The 9,077-nt window shown below is 42.5% G+C and overlaps 1 protein-coding gene across 2 annotated transcripts in view; it reads right to left on the bottom strand.

The window, feature by feature from the left end:
• Window positions 1-15: 15 nt before the first annotated feature.
• Window positions 16-9,077, bottom strand: part of SLC22A3 (solute carrier family 22 member 3) — a 29,364-nt gene continuing 20,302 nt past the window's right edge. The window contains exons 6-11 of one of the 2 annotated variants that reach the window (XM_066179122.1): window positions 8,926-9,023; window positions 8,573-8,787; window positions 6,086-6,194; window positions 5,728-5,840; window positions 4,489-4,588; window positions 16-3,732 (exon numbers count right to left, since the gene is read on the bottom strand). In XM_066179122.1, the coding sequence (XP_066035219.1) occupies window positions 3,672-3,732; window positions 4,489-4,588; window positions 5,728-5,840; window positions 6,086-6,194; window positions 8,573-8,787; window positions 8,926-9,023 (696 nt within the window). In that variant the 3' untranslated portion in view covers window positions 16-3,671. The remainder of the gene's footprint in view (window positions 3,733-4,488; window positions 4,589-5,727; window positions 5,841-6,085; window positions 6,195-8,572; window positions 8,788-8,925; window positions 9,024-9,077) is intronic. The other variant, XM_066179123.1, reaches the window with a different exon arrangement.

The following is a 9,077-nucleotide window of genomic DNA, read 5'->3' as shown; positions in this document are numbered from 1 at the left end:
CACATAATTTTAAAATTTTCTTCTTTTTTTTTTTTTTTTTTTTTTTTTTTTTTTTTTTTTTTTTTTTTTTTTGCGGGCTTGTGTATGCAGAAGAGATGTGTTATCCAAACATCCTAGGAATTTTGGTTTGGTTTGGTTTTTTGTCCCATTGCTTTAAAGGGAGATAAGAACTATTGAGCATAGTTAGGTTGCAGGCTGATTTCTGAAGCTTCTACATCTGGAGTCTGGCTCTGGGAGATGAAATCACCAGGGCGTTGCCTTCCTGAGCAGGAGCAGCTCTGATAAAGCACACACCTGTCTGGTCGGAGGGAGTCACTGAGCCCAAATACCCTCCTGCATATTTTCAATATATATCCACTTTGGTCATTAAGCCAGCCAAGAGTTTTGTACAATGCTTCCCTGACAACAGAAATTCTGTGTTGCAGCTTGGACTTTGATTTGTTAAGCTCTTCAGATGTGAACTCTTGAAGGCATGTTTAATACCTGGCTTGTAGACAGAGAAACCATTGGCCCTGCTCTCCTTGCCAAACTGGCTAGAAGTGCCTGGATACGCCTGAGTGGCCACAAAAGTCCCAAATCATAACCCTTCAAACGGTGCCCGTTGTGATCTTTTCCTTCTGCAAGACTGTCAGTGGCAATAAAAAATGCCACTTTTTTTGGTAACCATTTGCACAGGCTGCTTAAAGTAACGCAGGCACATGTGATGGCAGTGGCACATTTGACCCAAAATATCACTTTCATCTGTTTGTTGGTCCAAGAAACCTCTTTGCCAACAGGAAAAACACAACAGAGTTTCTGAGGTAACATTGTTCGTGTGCCTTTGGTGATGGTACGGTGACCCTTTGTCTCTTGTGAACCTCACATCTCTCACTATGCCTCTGGAGGATACACATGCAGGACAATTATAGATGACAGAGTTCAGGCCCTCGTCAAAGAGGTGCCTCTCACTGAGTGAGCTGGGTCACAACAGCCATTTTAGTGTCCACACATGCATCTTAGGAGGACACTGCTGTGCCTCCTGAGAAGCTTGTAGGACTTCTCTGTAAGTATTAAGCGGTTTGAGGCACATATGAGTTTAGAATAACTTTTTTTTAAACAAACAGCCTGTCCTGTGGTCTGCATCCACCTCCATGCAGCTGGTTTTGCTTGGGGTTCTCCTTTGCTGAAGCTCTTCATCTGGTACCACCACCACCTCATCTGTCCTCTCTCCCCCACAGGAGTGCAGTGCCAGCATTACCAAACCACTGGTCATACACCACCTTACATACGCACTACATCTTCAGGGGGCAACACAAAGTCTCACAGAGATGGAAGGATTTTTTCAACTTACAAAATCCCTGTGAGGGATAAGAGTTAGCACAGGAGCAATTACCAAATACAAACCACCTGAAGTTGCTAAGCATTACTAGATTAGAAGTCAAAGCATACACATAAGCTTTTTTCTGCAGTCCTTTACAAAACAATCTTTTAAGAAATATATATATTCAAACATCTGGCACTGCCCCAAGCCATTTTACCTACCAAAATTTATCACTTACATTATCTTTTGAGCAACACATAATGCTATACAAAATAAAGCATAATCTGAAAGGAGGAAACAAGTCTTTGCATCTCTCATTTCTCAACACATTTTAGTTGCCACAAACTGAAGAAGCTGTCAAATAGAATTCACATTTATTTGGAAGGTCATAACTTAAGAAGATCTCTGCAGTCTTTCTCTAGCTGCTAAAGTGTTTAAGACACCAACTAAAAAGAGAATCACAGAGAAGAAACACTAGATGGAAGAGGGTGGGTCAGCTCATCCAGCATCACTTGTGATCACTTCACACTGTGAATCACTTCCAGTTCAGGGCTGGTCTCTGCCAGCCAGCCTTGGGCTATCATCTCCAGCTATCTACAGATTGTATTGGTCTAGGAGAAATTTTCTCCTTGTAGCAATAGCTCCAGTTTTGTGTGGCGTCTTCCAGATTAGTTGTATGTATTGTGAGATATTCATTTAGTTTCGTATCTCTAAGTCATTACTGACTTTGCTAAGCATACCTTTGACCTCAGAGTAAGTTAGAAAGAGCCTTGAAAGACAGGCCTTTATCACTAACTGCCTAAAGTGTGCAAACATTAGGCTGGGATTATTATTGAAGGTCCTCTTTTCCTCCAGAAGGGTTGGTGATAAGGGCAGTTGCTGGGAAAAGGCAGGAAGAGTTGGGAATTGTTGAAACGCACAATATATTCCTCACCACAGGAAATCCTGCTGTTCTTTTAGGATGGTGAGACTGGAGCAGTAGTCATTCATTTTCACTGACTGTACTGTCGTGCTACTGATTTGTGGTATAAACCTTCCAAACTCATTTGCTTGTGCCAAACGTGGGGTTTTGTGAGATTATAAGGTCCTTTACAACATCTCACTGACTTTCTTTTATTTATTTCTCTGTTGGTAACAGGATACCTTTTGAATGCCACGTCTTTTCAAGTCTTTCCCTGCAAGGAGTGTATTGTTCATCGGACAGTGGCCAGGACACAATTCTTGATGAAGGTCATACAGGAGAAAGGAAATCTGCTTGCAGAGCCAGAGAGTTATTCTGTTACATGTCAGCTTCAAAGGACCAATTAACACTTACTTCCCTCCATAACCAAAGCTCCTGGCTCATCCCTGCCCAAGACAGCTTGACATCTCTGTCAACAACCCAAAAAAAAATTGTCCCCAAGACAGAAAGATGTCAAATAGTGATAATAAACAGAAGACAGAAATTGCAGGTCATCTTGGCAGTGGTGAGGGTTGAAGGAATTCGGTTTGTAGGGATGGGCAGAGAGCATGATTTGCAAAGAAAAAAGTCAGCATGCTCTTGAAAGAGGTATTTGAAAAAGCATTCAACAGAGGAGACCAGGCAGAAGCACTTCCCTTGGAGAGATGAGTGGTGTCACATGAACCCCAACTGTGTCTGGGAAAAGGCGCTAATGGGCAGCAGGACAATCTGTCCTGCAGAGCTAATGCCCTGTGCAGGGTATGATACCTACATAAAGCCCTGGAAAGGTGAGGAGGACTGCTTCCACATTTCAGAAAGCCCTTGAACAGGGAGGGAAGCAAGGCTTTTGTTGAAAAGGGTCCCTATGGGTGACAATCAGACCAGAGTTAAGTTCATTCTCCTGACACACACTGCTGATTTTCATCCCTCTCAACCAGGGAAAGAGTCACCCTCATCAGCACCCTCCTTCTTTAGCTATCATAACTTCTATTGGTCCAGATTCTTCAGGAGCAAAGGGGAACAGGTTAAAATAATCATCTTCTCCTCCTCAAGGTCATCTCAATCTTAAACAAGCACTGCCATTTAAATCCTTCCCACACAAATGTAAGTCCTAACAAAACAGTAAACAAATGTCTCAAATAGATACAAAAATGAATACAAGGTCACTGAGCTGGACATTCCATATTTTTAAAGCTGTGCTGCTCTCTGTGAAGAACCACAGTCCCTTCTTGCAAACAGCATACTCAGAAAAAAAAAGTATTTATTCCATATTCATAGAAAAATACACTACTTGTATTAAATGTCCTTGTGCTTTGAAGGAGAATATTAAGTTTAATCCATATTCTGCAGCAAATTTTGAAGTGGTGGCAGATGGACAACAAATTCCCAGTATGGGAACGAAGTTCTTAGCTCAGTGCTGTCCTTCAAAAGTCAAATATAAGAGTTGGTGTCCCGGTGTTTCCGTTTCTTGCCACATTTTCCAAAATGACTGCTGAAACAGAAGGGGAGAGAAGTAGAAGTGTGAAAAAAAAACGGAAAAATGTGTAGTTCAAGTTGTAGTTCGAGCTGCAGTACTGAAAGATTATTTTTTGGCATAGAAAATTTCCTCTTTCTTTAGTTTGTGCATTGAATCAGGCAAAAGTTGTTAATGTAATATCCAAAGCCTCTCCTTGAAACATTAATGTATAGCACTAGATCCCCAAATGATTTAGTCAAGGTGTAAATATTTCCCACATGTCTACAGGGCAGTGAAGAGTCTGGCTTGCTGTGTGCCAGGGATGGGAGAGATATGCCTACAACTCCTCAGCAATAAATCCATCTCAAATGTGACTTTTAAATGACTTCACAAATTGGGAGATTGCATCCATGATAAGGGGCCCTTCTTCACAGGATGCTTGGACTGAGTTAATGACTGGTTTTCTCGAGCAGAGTGTTGCAGGTTATGCTTTGCAGCACCTCTCTTGTGCACTATTGCTTTCTGCTTCCAGAGATGCATAGGACAACTTTGTGTCTCTCTGAGAAAAATACAGATTTTATCACCATACATTTTTTTTAATAGTCTTCCTTAGTGATACTGCAAAGTTCAGGTTTATATTGAGGAAAATACCACCTGCTCATAGCATCTACCTAACTAGGGAATGTACTTTGACACTGGAAAACGTCAATACTTTATAACAGTTGGTAAAATCAGAGGAGAACATCCTCAGGAAACCTCACCCAAGTATAAGTAAGAAAATACATCTCATACCTTGGAAGCTGCTCCACATCCTCCAGTGTCTCTGGTAATGAGATTCCCTTTGTCTCTGGTAAAAGCAACACTAGAAGGCCACAGACAGCTGCAAGAATACCTACAATGGACATTGAAGAAATATAAAAGCAATAGGAACATTGTTACTTTTTTTTTTATTTTCAGCTTTTACCCACTGAGAAAAGTTTATTCAGATTGAGTTTGAAGTGAGATATTTTAAGTGCATCAGTTAGTTCAGATTAACCTACTCTAATCAATCACACAGAGGTATTACATTAATTTAGCCTATTACAAAATCACTTGAGGACCAGGAGCTCATTTGCAGCCTGATCTCCCCAAAGGGAGATCTTAGAAGTCAAAAACCTGAGATAAGTGCACATGGCCAAGTGTATGAAAACAGCAGGAGAACCAGGGTGGTATTCCTCACGTAGAACAAATCTGCCTTTTCTCAAATTCTTCATCTGTCATGTAGTTGTATCTGTGTTTCCTGAAATCACTGAGATTTTCCTGAAAAAATCTCTTCCTTTATCCATGGCCAAAGTAAATTATGTGATTCAGAATAAAAACTCCTCCTTGGGGAACAGCATTCAGATACAATATGAATTAAGAATAGATATTTTGGAATAATTTCCTGCATAGATATAATTTACATAATGGGTTAAGTAAAAAATAGATGGGCAGCAGCAAAAAATCAAATGTTCTCTGACAGATCACTCTGATCCTCTCTGATTTTGTAGCTGTTTACTTAAGAGAAGGAATTCATATGTTCCTCAAAAGCAGCAGAATTTAATAATTAGATAATGTGAACACTGTACTTCTGTGTCTTTTCTTGAAATAATGATAATCTTTTAAAATGTCTTTTGTCTTTCCAAAGAAAAGACAAAAGTTTATGTTCCCAGCTAAAGTTGTCATTGGTGAAAATTTCCCTTCTTATTCTATCCTTTTAATTTTGATTTTTTACAGTCACTTCTGCCTCCTAGAAGTCTGGTTTAGCCACAGACTCCCATGCAACTACAGAACATAGCTTAAGGTTTCTCAGTCTTACAGCACTTCAGCAGAGCTACCTAAACAGACCTGAGCTCTTCCACATAGTGCAGAGAAATCACATTTCCAGGCATAAGGGTGGAGAAATGCTGGTCTGAGGAGGAGATGAGGCTACATACTACTTTAACCCCAAAAGAAAAGCTCTGTTAGGAGAAGGATATTTAAACCAAAAGTATAGTGTAAATTAAATCTTACTGAAAATAATTAGAGGTAGCTCCAACCAAATGGCTGCTAATCGGAAAAGCAGGAATGGGGCTATGATTCCACCAAGATCACACAGACTTGAACACAGGGAAACACCAAAGTTTCTGCAAAAGACAAAAAGTACCAGATATTAGAGAGGTGCTACCAAACAGAATAACCAGCAGTTTAAGAAGCAGAATGTAGACTTAGCTCCAAAATTATCTCTTCAGTATATGCCATCCACATTAGGCAGTGGCTATTCAGCTGGGAAACTCTGGAGAAAACCAAGTTTAACTAAAGGACAGTGAAACAGGAAATGGAGAAAAGCCCAGGAAAAAAGTTGAAAGATTCCTGGGAGCTTTTGACATACCTCAGTGTTGTAGGGTACAATTCACTGTTCACTAGATAGACAACTTCAAAAGCTATTGTGATGCTCAGTCTTCCCAGCGTGGCAACTGTTGTTTTGAGCCATGGGATATCTGTCCATACAAAAAGAAACACTTCTGTGTGAAATGTGCTCTGCCACACCAGCAGAGCATTTCTGAGAGCCCCAGGCCCTGTCAGCAGAAATTCTACCACAGGAACACTGTATATCAGACTGAAAGGCCACTGCTGTACTTATCAATCTATACTGGCATTTATTGATTTCAAATATTATGTGAGGCTGCTTTGGAGAATTAAAAATCACTAGAGTTGGTTGATTCAAAATGCTGGTGGGGCATAACAGCATGGGCGGGAGAATAACCATCATAAGCTTCCACGATCACATCCAAATTGTGCTCCAGAAAGGAGTATTTTTCTTTATAGGCATGTTATGCTGTAAGAAACACTGTTGAGTCACCTCCCAAAGCCTTCTGACCACAAGGAAGGTATCTCTAATGCTGCATAGAATCACAGAATCATTTAGGTTGGAAAAGGCTTTTAAGACCATTGAATCCTACTGTTAACCCAACCCTACCACTCCACCACTAAATCATGTCCCTAAGTGCCACATCTACACATCTCTTAAAAACCTCCAGGAAGGCTGCAGCAAAATAATTCTCCCTAGAGCAGTCCACCTACCCTTTGTAATTTTTCTAGCCGCTGAACATTAGACACATTCCCAATTAGGCTGCTCCTCATCATCCTCCCTTCTCTTTCCATCATACCTGGCACAGGCTCTACCTGACACTGCCCCGTTGGCTCTGCCTAGCTCCCCCAGCCCCACTCCAGCTCTGGTGAGCAGCCACTGCCCTGAATACATCAGTGGGAAGCCCTTGTACATCAGCAGGGATGTGGTGGTCACCCACACGTGGCAGGACAGAGCTGCCCCTCTCTTTGTGAGCAGCCCCTCTCCGGAGAGCTGATGCCCTCTGCAAGTGCATCACAAGGAATGTGACAAGCACGGTCACGCTCTTGGGAGAGGACAGTCTCCTGCATTGTCTAACCATGTCTAGGCAGACAGGGAGGCAAGTGAAACAACAAGCCTGAACTTGGCACAAAGGGGAGCTCTGCCACTGGAGAGGGCTCTGGCAATGATTGTGTTTTTTCAAACCTTCAGTGGAAGAACAAGAAAACATTTCAGTTTTCTCTGAACCAAAAATGAGACACTTGGGTTTATTTCCCTTCCAAAACAACCAAACAAACCACCATCAAACTTCATCCCGTGTTGCAAGACACTGCTTTTGCCCTGAAGAATTCTGTTTTCAAAAACATAGAAGAAAAACAAATGCTGGAAAGAATAAAACAAATCCACATCATCTCCATGGCACCCCTTCAGTCCATCAGAGTCCCAAGGTGATGGTGACGTCCATGAGGATCCTCCCTCCGCCAGGGGACTCGAACTGTGTGAGCAACACAGTGTGATGGGGCTCACAGCTGAAAGCTGCAGTTTTTTCCATCTGTATAAATAGACTTCTTCAAAGCAGGACTTGGACCTTTAGTGTCCAATCTGCAAGTATCTTAATCCCAAGGCTGTCCTCTCCTACTGAGAGGAGGCTGTTGGCAGCCCTACGATATACCTTGAGAAACTAAAACCTCTTAGGATGGCCGGGACTGTCCCCCCCTTTGATAGGAACAGTTCTGGGGAGGAATAAGCCTTTCTCAAGTCCATTGAGCTGCTGGTCTCCAGCTACAGTAAAACAGAGCATAATCCTATGGTTATATACAATTCAAAGCACCTCCAAAGCCTCCCTAGGGATAGAAAAAATCCCAAACACCCCCCTCCCCCCCCCAAAAAAAAAAAAAAAAACAACAAAACACCAAAAAAACCAAACCACACCAAACCATGGCAGGGAAACAATTTAAAGAAAGAAGTGCTGGGAAGCCCTTGCGCAATATCAGACCTTTTAGCTGTCCTTGAAACCAGATAAGAATAGCTTAATCAAAAGACATATCTTTCTCCCAGCCTCTTAGCATTGTCCAAACACCTGGGAGAGTGAGGGCAAGGCAACAATCTCTGTGATGCCTACCACAGCCCCTACATTGTGTTGTGGTTCGCATTGTTTTCTTTGTAAAGAAAAAGACTACCAAGATGACTCACCAAAATCACTGATTTCTTACATCGCTAAGTGTGTTCCACGTCAGGGAATGCATTTTCCCATTATGTTTGTATATTCTTCCCTTACATTTGCCTTTAAAGAAAGTACAGGACCTTTACATACCTTTTCTCTAAGACTACGCCCAGCTGTTGTTCATAAACCATCAAAGATTCGGCTATTCCACGCCCGGGGCCGTCTATATGCAAATAACGTGCGCTGCTTGTGTCACCAGATGCTTTTACTTTTAGCTGCAGTTTTGTGTTTCTCACTGCCCTCACTCAGGGGGTGCCAGAGAGAAGCCATTGACCTGAGGAGCCCGACACAGGGAAGGGAATTACCTTCTGGCAGGAAGGCAGTGATGAGACAGGCGACGCTGGCCACTATGTTGCTCATGGCGAAGGGGAGGCGCCGGCCAATGCGATCGATTGTCACTATAATCAGGATAGCGGCGGGCAGCTCCACAGCTCCTGAGATGAAGAAGTCCAGGTAGAGGTTTCCTCCTATAATTCCCAGGCGCATGACAAGCCCTTGGTAGATAAGGGCACTTGTGAACCTAAACAGCAAAGGGGAAAAAAGTGTTGAGAGGCAAACGAATGATTGCAAGCAGCCGGAGAGACCCTAAAAGTAACAAGGAAATCCTTCCTCAAAACCCTCCACCCAGGTAACAAGTTGGACTGACATGGGCACTCACCAGGCGTACATCAGGATGAGTGTGTTCCTTCTCATCTGGGGAGTCCTCACTAGGTCGAGAAAGGACGGGTTGCTCACCTCCTCATTGCTAATGGTGATCTGAGGAGACAAGCGAGCAGTAGTCAGCTGTCAGGAGTCAGGCAGGCACTGGGA

Source organism: Chamaea fasciata, unplaced genomic scaffold (genome assembly GCF_029207755.1).
Source record: "Chamaea fasciata isolate MVZ Bird 193981 ecotype frontalis unplaced genomic scaffold, bChaFas1.0.hap1 SCAF_3, whole genome shotgun sequence".
Taxonomy (NCBI): domain Eukaryota; kingdom Metazoa; phylum Chordata; class Aves; order Passeriformes; family Sylviidae; genus Chamaea; species Chamaea fasciata.
This window is presented reverse-complemented; position numbering and strand designations above follow the sequence as displayed.